Source organism: Hemitrygon akajei, chromosome 26 (assembly GCF_048418815.1).
Source record: "Hemitrygon akajei chromosome 26, sHemAka1.3, whole genome shotgun sequence".
Taxonomy (NCBI): Eukaryota; Metazoa; Chordata; class Chondrichthyes; order Myliobatiformes; family Dasyatidae; genus Hemitrygon; species Hemitrygon akajei.
Window position 1 is genome coordinate 29,255,856 of NC_133149.1, and position 20,404 is coordinate 29,276,259.

At 39.7% G+C, this 20,404-nt stretch overlaps 1 protein-coding gene across 1 annotated transcript; it reads right to left on the minus strand.

Annotated features, from left to right (window-relative positions):
* Nucleotides 1-7,404: 7,404 nt before the first annotated feature.
* On the minus strand, nucleotides 7,405-19,565 carry LOC140716738 (synaptogenesis protein syg-2-like). Its single transcript, XM_073029543.1, has 7 exons — nucleotides 19,445-19,565; nucleotides 17,787-17,843; nucleotides 16,353-16,679; nucleotides 13,270-13,590; nucleotides 11,921-11,998; nucleotides 10,505-10,529; nucleotides 7,405-7,504 (listed from the first exon to the last, which is right to left on the minus strand). Exons 1-7 carry the CDS (start codon nucleotides 19,563-19,565, stop codon nucleotides 7,405-7,407), a joined length of 1,029 nt encoding a protein of 342 aa, XP_072885644.1.
* Nucleotides 19,566-20,404: the final 839 nt, after the last annotated feature.

Here is a 20,404-nt window from a genome sequence, read left to right on the forward strand (position 1 = left end):
TACCTCAGATCAAACGTCGGTGTCACGGCAAGAGGTAGGGGCAGTTGAAAGATTTATAGCTGTGTGCTCAGAGACCCAAGATCTTTGGGCACAGAGCTCGGAAAAAGCAACGCAATGGACTTTTAACATCGTAAACCAGCAAGTTGTTTGCTATGTCTCCCCTCTCGCTGTGAAAACAGAAACACCTCTTTCTCCCTTATTAGGGAGGGGGCAGAGAGAGCCTGTGGTGTGTTGAATACCGGGTGAACAAGTAGTCATTGGAGTACTGGAAGTCTATGTCTTTGCTGTTGCTTTGCTCACGCTTGAGTGCTCTGTGGCGGGTGCCGATGCATTTTTTGCCAGTGGGGGTGGGGGGAGAGGATCGTTGCTTGCTGCCACTTGCACGCGGGAGGGAGGGGAGCTGGGGGGGCTTTGGGGTTCTAACATTTAACTGCTATTCATTCTTTGGGGCATTCCTCTGTTTTCACGGATGATTGTGAAGAAAAAGAATTTCAGGATGTATATTGTATACATTTCTCTGACACTAAGTGTACCTTTGAAACCTTTGAGCTCAGTACCTTTGAGCATCATGAAAAAGTGGAAAAAATATCAAACCACAGCCACACTGCGTAGGTCAGGCCACCCCTCTAAATTTAGTCACCAGAGAAGAACGGCACTTGTAAGAGAGGCTACTGTGGTGCCAACAGTCACCCTGAGTGAGCTGCAGAAGTCAGTGGCTGTAACTGGAGATGAAGTTCATGGCTCCATAATCTTTGAGGCCTTGCACAAAAATGGTATTTATGAAAGACTGGCAAGGAAGAAGCCCTGGCTAAATATAGCATATCCTTGCCTGTAAAGAATTGGTAAAGCATCACTGGTCAATGATGAAATGCTTCGAGAGGATGGTCATGGCGAGAATGAACTCTTCCCTCAGCAAGAACTGAACCCACTGCAATTTGCCTATCGCCACAATAACTCTACGGCAGATACAATCTCAATGGCTCTTCACATGGGCTTAGACCAACTAGAAAACAGAAACACCTATTTGTTGACTATAGCTTAGCGTTTAACACCATCAGTCCCACAATCCTGATAGATAAGCTACAGAACCTGGGCTTCTGCACCTCCCTCTGCAATTGGATCCTCAACTTCCTAACCAGAAGACCACAATCTGTGCAGATTGGTGGTAACATATCCTCCTCGCTGACGATCAACACGGGTGCACCTCAGGGGTGTGTGCTTAGCCCATTGTTCTACTCCCTATATACCCATGACTGTGTGGCTAGGCATAGCTCAAATACCATCTATAAATTTGCTGACAATACAACCATTCTTAGCGGAATCTCATATGGAGATGAGAGGGTGTACAGGAGGGAGATATTCCAGCTAGTATAGAGGTGTCGCAGCAACGATCTGGCACTCAATGTCAGTAAGACAAAAGAGCTGATTGTGGACTTCAGGAAGGGTAAGCTGAGGGAACACATACCAATCCTCATAGAGGGATCAGGAGTGGAGGGAGTGAGCAGTTCCAAGTTCCTGGGTGTCAAGATCTCTGAGGATCTGACATGGTCCCAACATATCGATGCAGCTATAAAGAAGGCAAGACTGTGGCTATATTTCATTAGGAGTTTGAAGAGATTTGATTTGTCAATTAAAACACTCAAAAACTTCTACAGATGTACTGTGGAGAGTATTCTGACAGGCTGCATCACTGTCTTGTGTGTGGGGGGGGGGGCTACTGCACAGGACTGAAAGAAGCTGCAGAGGGTCGTAAATTTAGTCGGCTCCATCTTGGGTACTAGCCTCCGTAGCACCCAAGATATTTTCAAGGAGCGGTGCCTCAGAGAGTCTGCATCCATAATTAAGGACCCCCAGCACACAGGACATGCCCTCTTCTCATTGTTACCATCAGGAGGGAGGTACAAAAGCCTGAAGACACACTCTCAACAATTCAGTAACGGCTTCTTCGCCTCTGCCACACGATTCCTAAATGGACATTAAACCCGTGAAAACTGCCCCTCACTTTTTAAAAAAATATATATTATTCCTGTTTTTGCACTTACTTTAAATCTATTCAATAAACATATATAATGTAATTGATTTATTTATGTATTTTCTTTCTATGTTATAATACATTGCATTGAACTGCTGCTGCTAAGTTAACAAATTTCACATCACGTGCTGGTGATAATAAACCTGATTCTGATTTTCATTCTGTTTTTGCAAGGAGGAACGGGGAAATTTTGCTCCTTCACATTATGCAAAGCTAATAGAGACTTAATCCAAAAATATTTCTGGTTGTAATATCTGTGAGAGGTGATTCAACTAAGTACTGAGTAAAGGGAGATGAATACTTTTGAACTGCTAACATTTCAATTTATTTTTAATTTTTGTTTTTCATGCTTTACAATTTTCCCTGTTTTTTGTGCTGTACTGTGAAAATTCTGTTAAGTTGATCAAAATCCCTGGTTGTAATACTCATTTATGTGCACAAAGGGTTGGGGGCTGAATACTTTTACAAAGTACGGCATGCTTCTGTTTATATTTATGCCGTCTGACCTGCGGAGAGCTTCTGACGTTTTCTGTTGTTATTTCACATTTCTGGCACCTGAATTTCTGTGATTATCAGTGTTAGTATGTACCATTTCACCAGGTGATAAAAACAGGATGAAATGACATTCCTAACATTGAAAATTTAAGATGGACTTTTAACCTCAGAATCTACCTTGTTACTTTCCTGCACTGCAACACTTCATTCTACACTCTCTTCTTGTTTCACCTTGTAATACTTCAATGTACTGTTGTAATGGATTGATCTGTATAAAGTTTCAGTAAACGTGACAATAATAAGTCAATTTACCAGTTTACATTTGATATTTTGGCAGAATTTGTTACATCTTTTTAATGAATTGTGGTTTTGGTCCATTTACCCCTCTCCTGAATCTTACTTTCATTAATTTTTTGCATAAATAATCCTTGCTGTTCGAAGAAGGTGAGTAACACCAACAGGAAGCAAGTGGGTTTTTGTGGTTTATGCTGAGCCAAAAGTTACAGTAAAGTATGAATTACAGGAAGCTGCAGTTACCATTAAGTTCTTTAACCATTTCTTGACACTGCAGAGGGCCTTGTTTGATCATACTTGAGCATTTTGCCTTTCACATTGGTTCTATTGTGGGTTGTCAGGTCTCGATTACTTCAATCCCTGGAAGATTTTTCACACAATAGATTGCCCTGCAACATTCCCATTGGCTCATCTAACTATTTTCCAAAATTAAGTGGAATCACCATTTGTGAAAGTTGTTTTCTTCTACCATAAACACCTTTTGTAACCTGTTGTGACTATGATCCAAGTCACCAGAGAGACATTGAAGCCGGTAATATACATTGTGAAAGTATTCAACCCCCAAGCTTTTGTTCACACAAACCTTTGTCTCTTTTTTCTGACTCCTGCAGCTCACTCAGAGTGACTGTTGGCATCACAGTAACTTCTCTTACAAGTGCCTTTCTTCTCTGTTAACTAAGTTTAGAGGGGCGACCTGACCGAGGCAGGGTGGGTATAGTTTGATATTTTTTCCACTTTTTCATGATGAACTGCACTGAGCTTCGAGGTATGTTCAGTGCCTTTGAGATGGTCCTGTACCCTTCTCCAGATCTGTGTTCTTCTATTATAATTTCCCTGACTTACCTTGAATGCTCTTTTGTCTTCATTTTGGTTTGGTCTTTTATAAGTCTACCATACTGTTGGAGCTTATAGAGAGAGAGGGGATTTATTCAGGTGATCTTCCAATTTTCTACATCAACAAATTGGGTGAGTTGGTGAGGTAATATACAGTATTGCACCAGAGGAACGTTAGTGTAGTGATTACAAAGGGGATGAATACTTTTTCCAGACTCACAATTTTAGTTTTTAATTCTTTGTAAATTGTTGACAGATTTAAAAATTTTTCTTTTGACTTTACATGTTTTGTAGATCAGCTCAAAAATCCTGCTGCAATAGATTTTAAATTTAGAAAATGAGACAATAAAACGCAAAAATAGTTGTGGGGCTGAATATATTTTCAAGGCACTGTAAAAGGATTTATTCATCATGACAAGCAAACATTCTTCTGGAGATACCCTTGGTAGAGTCTCCCAAACTCAGTACATCACATTTTTATACTCTTAAGATCAAAGGCAACAGTAGTTACAATGACATTGTACAGCAATAACAATAGTTACAATGACATTGTTTACTTCAATATTTTGGGTTGACAATGCCTTCTTTCAATTACACATTTACAGTGGCATTCACCTCAGGATGTTCAAACACCTTTGCTGGAACAAAGTAATTCGCACAGATGGTCTAAAGATTTCTGGGGAAAGAGATCCCAGATGCCAGAAATAATGGTGTTAGGGCTGATTCAAATATCCCATATCTTGAATGATCATCTATACTTGTGACCATGTTTGATATTCTTAGTGACAACATCAGCCTGGCCTGCCATCTTGAACTCAAGTCACAATCGTGCAAATAACTTAGCCAGTGTTGCCTGGTTTGTTGCAGGCCAATTAACATAATCCTTTTGTCTTACGATTGGTTGACGCAGATGAGAACGTCAATTCATTTTGCAAACTATATGTCTTGAACGGCCAGCCCCTACTTGGGCTAGCAGCCTGTGCTCTGTAAACAATACACTTACAAAGCTGTACTTTTAACTTCAAACTGGTTGCAGCTTGTTTTTACAATTAACGTTAAGAATTGAAAACTGGTTCTTGTTTGCATTAATATCTGCTGAACAGTATTCACATAACTCCTGAATACTCCCTCACATAACCCATTATGATATTTGGGGGAAATGTTGTTGTTCCTCAATACCTTTGTGATTTTTATTCATTGCAAGCTTTGAGGATTTGTCTTTAAATCAGAGAAGCCATGCTAAGTTCAAGTTCAAGTTCATTGGCATTCAACAGTATACATTTATAACCACCAAATGAGACAACGTTTCTCCAGACCAAGGTGAACAACACAGTACATATAACTCACAGACATTGCAAATACAGTAATATTACCACAAATAAATTATCAAACAATAAGGTGTATAAACAGCACAGTGCAAAAGGCTTAAGCACATATATATATATAGCTGGGGTACCTAAGACTTTTGCACAGTCTGTAGTAATTTTATGTATTGCTCTGTACTGCGGCCATAAAAATGACAAACTTCACAGCATACAATAAGTGAGTGATGATAAACCTGATCCTGATATGGGTCCCTACTATGGACTGAGAGTGGGAAGGGGTCAGGGAGAGGGGATTTATGGTTGGGAAAAGGGGAAGGGAAAGAGGAGGGAGTGGGAAGCACCAGAGAGACATTTAAAGTGATCAAAAGAGCAATTGTTTGGAATCAAATGACCTTGCCTGGTGTTTCAGGGCTGGGTGTGTCTGCAGCATCACCACTCTCCCCCCCCCCCCCCCAACCCCCAGCACTCCTTCTCTGCCACCTGTCCCACACCCCTCCCACAGCGCTCCACCCTCACCATTCCCAACATTCTTTGCTCCCACCAGATTTACAAACTTGCTCTCCACTCCACGTTGACAAATACAGTACTGTGCAATACATGTTAAAAGGTAAACAGTTTAATGCAATTGGCCCTTCATACATGATGAGACCTGGCTGGTGACAGGGAGCTCAGAGGTCTTATGGCCTGGGGGAAGAAGTAGTTTTCCATCCTAACAATTTGTGTCTTAATGCTACGGTACCTCCTGCCTGATGATAGGGGTCAAAGTGATTGTTGGATGGATGGGAGAGATCACTGAAAGTTCTAATGGTCCTGTGTATTCAGCACTCCTGATAAATATCTCTAATGGGTGGAAGCTGCTCTCACAATCCTGTGTTGGGATTTGCAGTCAGATGCATTGCAATTCCTGTACCAGATGGTGACGCAGCTGGTCAGGATGGTTCTCTTGTAAAAATTGGTTAAAATGGGGAGGGGTGGGGCATTGTGAGCCTCACTCACCTCAATCTCCTCAGGAGGTGGAGATGCTGCTATGCTTTTTTTGACCAAAGAGGTGATGTTGAGGGACCAGGCGAGGTCACTCGTTATGTGCACTCCCAGAAACTTGGTGCTCCTAACTCTCTCCATGCAGGAGCTGTGTATGTGCAGTGCGGAGGGGTCAGCCTGCACCTTCTTAAAGTCCACAATCATCTTGTTGGTTTTGTCCATGTTGAGACTCAAGTTGTGCTTGCATCATTGTACCAGCTGCTCTACTTCCTCTCCGTATGCCGTCCCGTCGTTATTGTTGATGAGGCTGCAGAACTCCAGTTTCCTGGTGTTTCCCCTTAAAGAAGCCAGCTTTAATAACACTGTCGTGTTATTAGCAAACTTTTGAACTGCATCTAGAAATGCAGTCATGCATCAGCATATTATGAATGAGTTCCTTCCTCTCTGGTTTTGAAGAGAGATGACTGCCTGGCAACTTTCTCCTTCTTGTCAGAGGTGACCCTAGCTACAATAGAGCTTCTCCTGATAACCAGTAACCAATTTCGCTGTGATGCCATACTTGGTCATGTTGTATATTTGCACTTCTAAGTTTCACATCTGCATTAGATCAATATTGTAATGTTTAGAGCTAAGTATTTTGTTCAAAAACTAACATAACAACAAAAGCAGATTATTATTTAATTCTTGGCTCTTAACAATGTTTTAGATTACTTAATTCATCACTTTGCTTCACAAACTAATAAGGGGATGATCGGCCAAATTACTCAGCACTACAGCCCACTTTGTTTTTAACAGCTTCAGGATTACTAATGTACTGGAGCAAGTCTATCTGAAGGAGTAACCTGGAAACAAAGTCAAATTAGATATGTACAACAGACAACCATAAGATGTTGAATGCAAAGGGAGTTTGTTAGCCTTTGCAATCTCTTCCAGCAGTTAGAAATTACGCTCACTGGAACCATCTTCTTTGCGTGAGTCAAGTGGAGGACACGGAAAGGAAAGTAGTAGTCATGAATAAATGGTGAAACAAGTGTACAAAGGTAAATTTTGGAGATCAAGTCTGAAGCTGTATCGGGTGGACAACTTAATCAGATACTTTAAGTAGATGTGACTCACTTAGATCCCATGCCTCTCTAGATTTTATTTTTGGGACTCTAGATACGAACTGAAGTAAATTAGCAGAATCTATTGAGGAAAAATAAAACATTATTTATGTGCCTTTCAGCTAAGAATCCATCTTCATGAAAAGATATTGTGGAAGAGAACATTGTTTTGCCAGAAATATTGGGGTGCATGAAAAAGTTATATTAGCAAAAAAAAGGTGAAATCCTTTTGTCCCATAAAAAAGCTGGCTTCTTTAAGGGGAAACACCAGGAAACTGGAGTTCTGCAAGAAAGCTTAACAAAAAAAATCTAAATGATTCTCTGTAAAGCAATTATATACTCAGAATTCAGAGGTCATTATTTTGTCCTCTTGATTACCAACATCTTCATAGGTGTTATCTTTAATCCATTGATGTTGGTTCTTGAGTTGTTTTGTATTCCTAATGAGAAAGAAAATTAACAAAGCCATGAAGAATGATTTCCATAATTCTTCTGTAATGCTCATTTAGGAACCACTGAGGAAGTCCAGAGCAAGCATATAATTTAATCTATCATCTCAGCTTCTTCCTCAAACACACAATGACTGATATTATCATTCTGCCCAATTCATTTATTTACTGTGTTACTGAAGAAACTTCGGGTTATTCACCAATGATTGGCAGCTAATTCTGCTCAGAGTTTAATGAGGTTTCCAATATAAAGATGACAAATATGTGACAATATTCTGAAAAAAAAGATATTGTAAGATTATGCTAGCTGAAAAAGTTGATTAACCATTTGATCAGGTTTTAATGGTAGGTCATCGATGTAAATTAAATGTTTCTGTTTCAACAGTTGTTGCTGACCTCTAATATTACCAGTTTTTTTTATATTTACATTTCAGTTTTCCAATATCTTGGATAGTTTGTTTTTGCAACCATTATTGTTCTGTGATTTACTTACCAAATAGTCAAGTTACTTAAAGCTGAATGGCCTGTCAGCTGATGAGAATGATATGGATGACGATGCAAGAAACTGCCAATGTTTGAATCTGGAGCAACACACAAGGTGTTAGGGGAATGTAGCAGATCAGGCAGAATTTATGGAGGGAATAAGAGACTCAACTTTTTGGGTTTAGAGTCTAAATGAAGGGGTTTGACCCAAAATATTAACTCTCCATTTCCTTCCATAGATGCTGCCTGACCCATTGAGTTCCTCCAGCATGATATGAATGTTGCTAGTTTGAAACAAGATCATTGTTTCTTATATCTGTGCTTTTTACTGTGCCCTCCAAAATGCACATTGACCATTGAAAAAAGTCCTGGTGAACCTTGATAAAACTCTGAGTCACATGTGTAGCCTTATGTCCACTACTAGACACCATTCAGAAGGAAATATATGAAGTCTTCCAGGCAAGAGTAAGAGATTAGAGCAAAGAGTTTCTATGAATGAGTGACTTTATGTGATGAGACTGGAGAAGCTGGGATTCTTTTTCTTGGACCAGTGGAGATCACAGTGTAGAATGGTGGGTGGGAGAGGAACGCAGATTAGAGGCATTTAAAGATAGACAAAAGTAGGTAGAGAGAAGATGTCCTGGTGGGAGAAAAGTCAAGAACTAGAGGACACATAATGAAGATGGCTGGCTAAAGAACCAAAAACGACATGAGTGAAAAGTACTTTTAAGCAGAAAATGGTTGGGAACTGGAACACATGGCTGGGACAGAGGTGAGTGGTGAAGACACTATAGTGAGGTCTCATGGTGTTCAGAAGGGAACTGGATAAATCCATGAAAATAAAAAAAAATTGCAGGATAGTTGGAAGAGGGCGGGTGAGTGCAGCTAACTGGATTGTTCTTCAACACAATTGACACAGACTCAAGTAAATTTAATGGCTTTTATCCTTGTTGTAACCTTTCTATAGAGATTAGAGTCTAATCTCTGGAATAGTTCTTTCCAGAGGCATCTTGGAATCTATTTAGGACACTCCTTTTCATCTGCAACACAATGGGAAGACCTGCAGTCAACCTTCCAAGATACAGGAGCGACACAAAGCTGATGAGCTTTACTGCTTCCATTTTATCCTTCTGCTTATCTGGCACGCGTTACTGGCCACTTTATCCTCAGCTTACCCACGACTATCTCAGAGAGGCTGGCTGGGCTCATACATGCATCACAGAAAGTTAAATGTAGGTACCATGTTTATTTATTTATTTAATTTATTTAGTGATACAGTGTGGAGTAGGCCCTTCCAGCCCTGTGAGCCATGCCATCCGAGTAACCCTATCAAATCCGATTAACCCTAACCTAATCAGGGGACAATTTATAATGACCAATTAACCTACCTGGTACGTCTTTGGACTGTGGGTGGGAATTGGTGCACCTGGATGAAAATCCAAGCACTCCACGGGGTGTGATACAGAGACTCCTTACAGAAGGGCACCAGGATTAAACCCCAAACTCCAGAAATCCAGAGCTGTATTACCATCAAGTTAACTGCTACTCTATCGTGGTGCCCCTTAGGACCTGCCTGTAAGCTGCCATTTATTGCAACAAAATTCGAGTGAAAACCAGATATATTTGGAATATTAGTTTTCAAATCCTAGAACAGATATACTTATGATGAAGAGAGTGCAGTTGATTCCTGGGATGGTGAAATTGTCATTTGAAGAAAGATGAAGCAGATTGGAACTGTGTTTATTATATTATAGATGATACATTGTGATTTCATTCAAAATGCATATCAGAATGTGAGGTTAATATTTCCCACAGCCTGGGTATTCAGAACCAAGGATCTCATTCGCAGAGTGAAGACTTGGCTGTTCTGTGATGAGAAGGTATTTCTTCATTCCAAAGATAGATTCTTTGGAATCTCAGTATATTCTAGACAGAGATGGATAGTATTTTGGATAATAGGAGGATAGAGGTATATAGGGTTAGTGCAGGATTTGGAATTGAGGTAAAAGTTCAATCATAATCTTATCAAAGAGATGAGGAAGCACAAGTGGCAAACAACCATTTCCTGTTTCAAATCCTGATGTTCTTTATGAGCAGCTTGGATGTGACTGTTTGCAATTTGGGCATGCAATCTGAGTTCCATCTTCTATGTATTATAAAGATTACAAAATGTTTGACCTGTTAACTGCACCCGCCTCTGTGGATTTTACTCCATAGTCTGACAAATCTTTAATCTAAACCTTCCTTAATTCCATTCTGAACTGATGCCATGCCCTCTGGCTGGAGTCACTAGGCTTCCCTCTCCTGTGGTTCATCCAAGCCCTGCTGTCGAACGTTGAAGTACATCAGTCATTCAGAGTCTGAGCTTAGAAATTCCTCAGCTCGACACTGCAGTGACTAAAGGCTGTGAACTGTTCCTAATGTGCTTATTATCTAATGCATAATATCAGAGATAATTGTTTCTGTTCCATATGTATGTAAAGGGTAATGGGCTATTTTGTGACTTACCTCCTATTGCACAAGAAGCATCGATCTGTGAAATAAAAAAAGAATTGTATGCTATTAAGAATATTCTGTAATGCAACTCTTACTATGTGGAATCTGGCAGTAACTTCATAAAAATACAGATTTTCATCTAATGGAACACTCATTGATGCTAATGCTTGATGCATTTTGTTTACATTGTAAGAACACCATCCCAGAATGCTTGGTCTCCCACAATCCTGCCAACTGCTGCTATTTTATTACTGATTTTTCAACATGGGAATTGATTTTACAGAATGCTTTATCCATCAGTGAGTTTCAATAACAAAGGAGAAAATTTTATATGAGAGTGAGAAATTAGGCTTAATTTCAACTGAGATATTTTTTAGGCATTTGTCTTTGTCACAGGATCTACATATTCCAGACAGCATTTATTAATTATATACATTAATGTTATCTATTGTTTCCTGGAGAGGTTACTGAAATGTGATATTAACCATAATGTAACATTTATATGTTAGCATGCCTTTCCAAGTTACTGCTTGTCAATTTCTATCCACTCTTGAAACCCCTATACCCCTCCAAGATGACTTAATGATATAATTTAGTTTTCTCAGTCAACTTTTTCCACTTTAAGCTACTGCATTTAAAAATAAACCTGTGGTGTACAGCATTTTTAAATTAATGTTTAACTTTACTATCAACTTTTCAAGTTATCATTTGATTTGATTCAACAATTCTATATTGAATAGAATGCTCACCCATCATTTTGACGTCCCTGACCTTTCAGTTACTGCATCCTGCAACTATTCTATACAAGTATCTATCATAATGGTGTTGACCATCACTTCCTATGATTGACCATTGAAGGAATACATTATCGTGTAGGTTTGGTGCCTTGAGTTATTTTATCCATCCAAATTCACCTACATAAATACGTACTCACAGCAGGCGATGGGCATTAATGCCTATTGAAACTTCCACTTCATATTTGTTCTTGCATCATTTAAGACCATAAGACCATAATGTAAAGGAGCAGAATTAGGCCATTTGGCCCACCGAGTCTGCTCTGCCATTTCATCATGGCTGATTCATTTCTATCTCAGCCCCAATCTCCTGCCTACTCCCCGTATTCCTTCGTGCCCTGAACAATCAAGAATCTATCAACCTCTGCCTTAAATGCATGTACAGACTTGTTCTCCACAGTGGCCTGGGGCAAAGAATTCCACAGATCCACCACTCTCTGGCAAAAGGAATTCCTCCTCATCTCTGTTCTAAATGCCTGTATCTGTATTCTGAGGCTGCGCTCCATTTGACTCCCCCACCATTGGAAATATCCTCTCCACGTCCGCTCTATCAATGCTTTTCACCATTCAATAGCTTTCAATGAGATCCCTCCTCATTCTTCTGAATTCCAGTAAGTAGAAGAATTTAATTTACCTTTATTTGTCCAGAGCAGTAACAAAACGACAGTCATCACAAAGATTGGAACTGTTACAAATCGGTGAGTGAAATAACCTGTATAGCAGGAAGAAAAAAGTGTTTGGAATTGGAATTACAATTGGATTTAGTTTATTATTACTGAAGTACAGTGCATACTGCTCATACAGATCAATATCAGCTTCAATATCTAAGAATGCTGACGAATATTAGATAAATCACCTTCCAGGTATAGTAACTCATATACTGACTCAGCATCAGGGTAATATTATGAATTGTAAATTCATTTTTACTTTCTCATTTAAGCTGGTGTGGGTTTTCCAAGCTATTGTACAAGGTAGGAAACTACCAGTCCATATTTCAACAAATTAAAATGTCTTGGAAATGTGATATCAGCACTTTGGCTCCCTAGTCTATTCTAAATAGTAATATAGATAAAATTATATTTTACCTATTGCTAATTATGTAATTTGAAGAACTGATGTTTTTTTTTAAGCTGTTTTAAATTACTTACTCTTGTCTCACTTAGTACAATCATTTGATGTGGAGGTTTGTCCTTTTTCATTTTGGGACAAGAGGTTCCTGGGCCAGCTTTGTTTCAGAAATTTCTGCCATTTCTGGTTCCTGGTGCTGCAGTAATGTCAAACATCATGTGATTATTTGACACTACTCATGGGAGTTTCTTCCACGCTCTCGAGGCCCATAAAAACACTGAAGCACGTCTTAATCGGAGACCTCCTTTGGGGTTAGTTTTAAGGCTCGTCCATCCATAGGACATCATCGCAGAGTCCAACAGTCCACTTCTGCAAGGTTTGTGTCATATTGAACTGTTCTTTATAATGATCAGCCCAGTGCTAAATTCCCAAGCCACGCCACAATCAACTTCGCTATCTCCAGCAAAGATCTGACTTGTACATTTCTTTCATGCCTCATTATTAGCCCCATACCCAAACAGATGTCTGACCTCATCATCTTGTTCATCTACCCAAACATGCTGATTATCTGCCCTACACAACCTTGCTAACCCTTCTCGGTTATTTGCCCGCACCTCCCAGATAATCTGCTCAGCATTTAAATAATCGGTCCCACCCCTAATCCAACAAGCTGCTGCTTCTCTGTCCTGGCAACCTCATCCAGTCATTGCTCTGCTCTTCCCACACCTGGAATACTTTCCCATGATCCTTTCCAACCTCTATCGCATTTGAGCATGGGTTTATATGTTATCAAACCTCTCCCCTTTATGAGCTGCTGGGACCAAGCTTGGTGCCAGATCCAGATTCTATGTGCTTATGCTCTATGAATTAATAAAGCAGAAAATAATTGTTTTTGGGTGGTATAATGGTACTTACTTTTCCATGCAGCTATCACATGTATTGCCAGAGGAAGTTCTTTTGAACCAACTTCATTGTCGGCGCTGCAAATGTACATTCCATTGTAGGAATCATCAGTTTTCTTGTTTAGTAAAACTGAATTGCCTACTCCATTGGCTAATTGTATCCTTTCAGTATGCCCTCCTGATTTCATCCAGATGACATTGGATGCTGGATTACTGTCCGTGGTACATCTTAGTTCAAGATATGATTGGGGTTCAATGTAGATGATGTTCTCGAGCAGTGGCTCGAAGTGATCCAAAATAGAATTTCTGTAATATATGACTGGTTGTGGACCATCTGAACCAGAACAATGGAAAAGGAAAAAAAATGTGAATTACATAGGCAGTTTCAACAAAACCTTGCAGAATTGCATATGGCGAGACATAATGCAACTGACAGGAAATTGAAGCAGCAATTTCTGATACATTCTTAACTTAGCTGTTTATCCAAGGGACAATGATATCATTCCAGAGAACGTTGTCTCATTTTTTAACTGCATTGTATTTGTGGTTTATAAATGACAATAAACTGAATCTGAATCTGAAAATTGAAAAGATAAGATTGCTCTGGGCAATTGTATTTCATAATTGCACTTATGAAAGTAGAGATTTATAGAATGGAATTCAATTTACTAGATGTGTACTCCAAAAAACCTCCCAAGAATCCTTTCCCTTGAGAGCAGAGAACAGCAGTTTGATTTAGAGTCTGTGTTTTCATCCTCTCTTACTGTAGTGATCTCTCTTGATCACCTTGTATGATAAGCTACATACAAAGCCATACATGTTAATATATTCAATTATCTAGAGACACTTCAAATTAGTAAATCTTTATATAAAGATTTACTAATATATTTAAATGGGAAATAGTTCAATAAATTGGGTTCTATATAGTAGTTTCACAAGATTTCCTTTTAGAAACACATCTAATACACTTGCTCAATATCCCTTCCAAAATTCCTTTCATTTTATTTACACTCAAACTTCAGAATAAGTCCACTGTTACTCCATTGTGCTTTTGTCTCATTTTTAACCTGTTATGAAAAGTAGATTTTGTAGATTCAGAAGCAATATTTTGATTTATAATAATGAATTATATTATAAAATCTTGCAACTTGAGTTCATTTGGTCAGTTGAACCATTCCTGGCACTTTGAAAGAGAAGCACATTGTGGTCCCGGTTTCTGGTCATTAGCTGCAAGTTAGTCCATCCACATATTAATTACCATTTTTAAAAGTTCTTCTATTCCATTCTCAAAATACTCCGTCTTAACAAGCTTCTGTATGAATAAAGTGCTTCTTGATTCTTGTGTGATCCTTTAACCACTTATTTTAAAACTGTGGCATTTAACTATTTGACCAGATCATATCTTATAATGTAGAAGGGGACCATTGGATTGATTTAGTCCATCTCATTCCCCCTCTCCTTACTTCCAGGTAGCCCTGAAGCAATCTGGGCTCTATACTTCTTAAAGAAAAAATATCTCTAATGCTATAGGCTTTATAAAGCATGGTTGAGGCCTCACTTGGGGTATTGTGAGCAGTTTAGGGCCCCTTTTCTGAGAAAGGTTGTGCTGAAACTTGGAGAGGTTCAAAGGAGGTTCATGAAAATGATTTTCAGGATTGAATAGCTTGTCATATGAAGAGCGTTTGATGGCTTTGAGGCTGTATTGACCTGAATTCAGAAGAATGAGGGGTGACCTCATTGAAGCCTATTGAATGGTGAAAGGCCTTGATAGAGTGGACGTGGAGAGGATGTTTCCTATGGTGGGAGAATCTAAGACCAGAGGACACAGCCTCAGAAGAATAGAGAAGTGTCCTTTCAGAATGGAGATGAGGAGGAATTTATTTAGCCAGAGATTGGTGAATCTGTGGAATTCTTTGCCACAGACAGCTGTGGAGGCTAAGTCTTTATGTATGTTTAAGGCAGAGGTTGATAGATTCTTGAAAAATGGATCAACCATGATGAAATGGTGGAGCAAACTCGATGGGCCAAATGGCCTAAATCTGCTCCTTTATCTTATGGTCTATGGTTAATTCTATCTGAAATATCATAATGCCTGTTCCTACATTGTGTTTCCTACTTTTACTTTTTATGACACAAAACTGCTTTGTGAATGTTCCTTACACATCTCGGCCTGGAAAATGTTATTGAGAAAAAAGAATAACAATGTAATGCAAGTATTGCACCTTGATAGGGCAAATGCAAGGAGACAGTACATTGTTAAGGGCAAGCTTCCTAAACAGTGTTATGGAGCAGCAAGATCTTGGGATCCAAGTTCATATCTCCATGGAAGTGGCTACCCAGTTCGATAGATGGGGTGATTAAGAAGGCTTGTTGAATGCTTGCTTTTATGAGTCAAGGGAATGAGTTCAAAGTCAAGAGGTTATCTTGCAACATTATAGAACTTGGGTTAGGACACATCTGGAGAATTGCATACTGTTCAGGTTGCCCCATTATAGGAGGGATGTTGAGGCTTTGGAGAGGGTACAGAAGAGGTTTACCAGGATGCTGCCTGGTTTAGATGGCATGTGCTATCATGAGAGGCTGGACAAACTTGGAGTATTTTCTTTGGAGCGGTGAAGGCTGAGAGATCTGATAGAAGTTTATAAGGTTATGAGAGGCATAGATAGAGTGCATAGGGAGTATCCCTTTCCCAGGGTTGAAATTTCCAATACCAGAGGGCATGCATTGAAGGTGAGAGAAATGAGGTTCAAAGGGGATGTGAGGGGTAAGCTTTTTACTCGGAGAGTAATGGATGCCTGGAATGCGCTGCCTGGTATGGTGGTAGAGACAAATACATTAGATGCTTTTAAAAGACGTTTAGATATGCACATGAATGTGAAGAAGATGGAGGGATATGGACATTATGTAGGTAGGAGCAGTTAGTCATTGGGGGTTATTGATTTTTTTTTGAGAATTCAAGATGAAAGGACAGTTTACTAAATTGACATTACCTACTAACTCAAAAAGTGAAATAATATATTTAACATTAAACTTACCTCAGTTGGAAGTTTTATCATTTCATATTATGATTAAAGGCCATAAATTGAACATACTTACATTTGACATTAAGTGTTATATTTTTTATGATCCATTCTTTGCTTGTTGTATGAAGAACTTGACAAGTACGGATTGTCTTGTGGTCTTGCAAGGTGGGAGTAAAATTCATTTGACTGGTGGCATTAAATGTACCATCGAAGTTCCTGAAGGGGGAGAGTCTTGTTGTAATTTTAACATCTGATTCCGAAGCCTGAGCATTGTGAATATGCAGCCATTGTATTGAGATTTTCTGAGGATAAAATCCCCAAGCGTGGCAGTACAAAGTGGATGGCTTCTCCACTATTAATTTTTCATGAGTAATTAAAATTTCTGGTGGAGATTCTGGAACTGTAATAAACAATGCAAAACAAAAATATATTGTTCTTTAGTGCTAAATAAAACTTAGTTTATATCACATTTCTATTTCAATAAGTGTGAATCATTAATATAATTTTAGCAGATGACAGGACCTGTGCAAGCAGACTTACATAGAGCACTTTCCCATGAGTATTATAGTTGCTAATTTGGAAGAATTTGTTAAATTTTGCATGACCCGATATTGTTTTCAGTATTGCCAGTGGATTTGATTTCCTTAAATCCCGATTCAGTTAATATGCGCCACCTTCAACTGTGTCATGGAATGCTGTTCTTGTGATGGATGTGCAAGTATCTGGATTATCTATTTATATTCAGTGCTTCCTTTTGATTTATATCCCTGTTTTGCGATGCCAGCAGAATGCTTAAAAAGAGTTTAAAAGGAACAACGCAAACAGTGAGCTAAAGCAAGCAGTAGATTTAAACTAATGGCTGGGAAATTAAAAATGTTCCTTGCAGATTACAAAAACCGTGAAAAATCTAGTAGGATTTAAAATATAATCTTCCTTATTAGTTGAATTAACTTAGCCTATTGAGGCATTAGGGCAACTTAAATTCTGTGGAATGCATATTGTGCACCATGTAAGTATCCTAGGGTGCATCCTGTATCCTGGGCAACAAAAGCATTAGGAAATGCTCGTTGGAGAAGCTCAGACTCCTGGGTTTTGAACTGAAGCTGGTAAGATGGCAGCATACTTGGTCACAGCGGCCTCGCCAAGTCCAAACAAAGGTGCAATTGTTTGTTCTTTATGTCTATTTTATGACCACAAGACATTGCTGGATATTAAGAATATCAAGGATGGCAGGTCTACCCCATCAGCGAGACACTCAGTAGTGGTGGAGCTAGATCTGTTCTGTCTTTCCATGCTCGAGGACAGGCCTAGGCTCCACCTCAACTCTACCTTGCCTCTGCTCGCCTCGACTCTGCCTCAACTCTACCTCCCCTCCACTTGCCTCGACTCTGCCTCAGGCCCGCTTGCCTCAACTCTGCCTGCAGTGGAAGAATTGTACTTGGCAGAAATTGAACAGTTAATAACAATGAGTGCAACACTAAATTAATTTCAGTTACGGTTTTCATACCTGATCTGTGATTCTTTACATTAAATGAAAACCGATAAACATTCAGATGCTGGGATTCTGAATTGAAACAGAAAATGTTGGAAACACTCAGCAGATCAGGAGAATCTGTGGAGAGAGAAATATTAACTCTGACCTGCTGAGCATTTCTATCTTTTTTGGTTTTTTTTGTGATCCTGGTAGCCTGGAGTTGGGATGCAAGCCCATGATTAACTCCATTGCTGCTTCCTGACTGAGGCATCAATCAATGTTAAGGGCAATGGGGACAGGAGCAGAGGTTGGGCAGGTGTTTAGCACCACGTGCCTGCATTGTTGCCCAGATTTAGTGACGAGGCTGCAGACACATTTTGGGGGACTTTGGGGTTCCCGTTGCATGTGTTCCTGGGTTCAGGTTGCTCGTTTTTTTGTGCTGTCTTTGAGCAGTTTGATCGGGGCAGTCGATGCAGACTGGGGCACTTCAGTGAAGAATGACCCCGTGGCCCGCATTAGCTAGCGGAGCAGTGCTGAACTGAACTGATTTGATGTTTGATATTCTATGTGGAGTTCACTCGCTTTTCCCCATTTGTGCAACTTTTTTGCACATTGGGTGCTTGATGTTTTCTTGAACGTGTTCCATTGTGGACCTTAGTTTTGTGGCTGCCTGCGGGAGGACGAATCTCAGAGCTGTGGTCTGTATCCATACTTTGATAATAAATGTATTTTGAATCTTGAATCTATGTAAGAACATATCAAAAACACCATTCGGCAAAAGTTCTATAAATTCCAGTGTTGAGTTACCTCTTAACTGTACTGAATTGAAACACAATTTACTTAATTAGCCAGATCTCCCATGGATATGTTTGTTATCAGTGCGTGTTTGTGTTTCCGAATGGGATTTGGTACATGAATAGAGACATAGAGACAGAGTGATTTAGCAGGCAATTGAATCTTTCTCCTCTCACCTTAAACCCATATTCTCTGGTCTTGATTTCCCAACCTTGGCAAAAAGAGTGAATGCATTATTAATAACAATTCCTGTCTCATGATTACATGCACCTCTACAAGGTCATCTCTAGTCTCTCCTATGCTCCTCGGAAAAAAGTTCTAGCCTGTCCAATCTCTCCCTATGACTCAGTCCCTCATGTCCTGGCAACATCATTGTAAATCTTTTTAACACTCTTTCTAGTTTCATAACATCTTTCCTATAGCAGAATGAGTAAAACTGAACACAATACTCCACTGGTGTATTGTAAACTTTACCATAACATCCCAACATTCATAACTGTGACTGTTTTCAGGGAACCATGTACTTGAACATCAAGGTCCCTCTGTTCTACAACGCTCACTGATGTTCTACCATTTAATATAAGAGGCCTACCATGTATTGACTTTTCAAAATGCAACACCTTACATTTATCTGAATTAAACTCCATTTGCCATTTCTTGGCCCACTTATCTTGCTGATCAAGAGCCCCATGCAATTACTCTTAACATTTTTCACTGTCAATGATTCCACTTATTTCCATGCCATCTGAAAATTTACTAACCATGCTTTTTTCCAAATTATTAATATAGATGACAAACTACAATAGGCCCAGCACTGACCATTGACCCTTGACCCCTATTAGTTATGGGCCTCCAGTGTGAGAAACAACCTTCCATCATTACTCTCTGCCTCCTACCATCACAATCAATAGTGTGATTGTGTGTCCAATTAGCCAGCTCTTCCTGGATTCCATGGGATCCAACATCCCAGAGCAGTCTGTCATGTAGAACCTTATCAATGGCCTTACTGAAGTCCATACTTCTAATGCCTTCTCATCATTGCCCTTCTTTGTCAAGAAAACTCCTTGCTGATGATCAACACTGGCACAGCTTAGGGATGTGTTCTTAGCTCACGGAGCCCACTGCTGTACTCTCTCTATACTCAAGACTGTGTGCTAAGTATAGCTCAAATGCCATCTATAAATGATACGACCATTGTTGGCAGAATCTCAGATGGAGACAAGAGGGTGTACAGGAGCAAGATATACCAGCTAGTTGAGTGGTGTCACAGCAACAACCTTGCACTCAGTATCAGTAAGATGAAAGAGCTAATTGTGGACTTCTGAAAGGGTAGGATGAGGGAACATGAACCAACCATCATAGAGGGATCAGAGGTGGAGAGAGTGAGCAATTTCAAGTTCCTGGGTGTCAAGATCTCTGAGGATCTGATATGGTCCCAACATAACAAAGCAAAAAATGGATTTAGTGCTTATGTATGTATATGTTGATGCAGCTATAAAGAAGGCAAGACAGCAGCTATATTTCATTAGGAGTTTGAGGAGATTTGGTTTGTCACCTACAACACTTGAAAACTTCTACAGATGTACCGTGGAGAGCATTCTGACTGGCTGCATCACCATCTGGTAGATAGTGGGGGGGGGGGGGGGGGGGGGAAGGGTTACTGCCAGGATTGAAAGAAACTACAGAAATCTGTAAAATTGGTCAGCTGCATCTTGGGTACTAGCCTCCATAGTATCCAAGACATTTTCAAAGAGCGGTGTCTCAGAAAGGTGGCGTCATTATTAAGGACCCCCATCGGCCAGAACATGCCCTTTTCTCATTGTTACTGTCGGGAAGGAGGTACAGAAGCCTGAAGG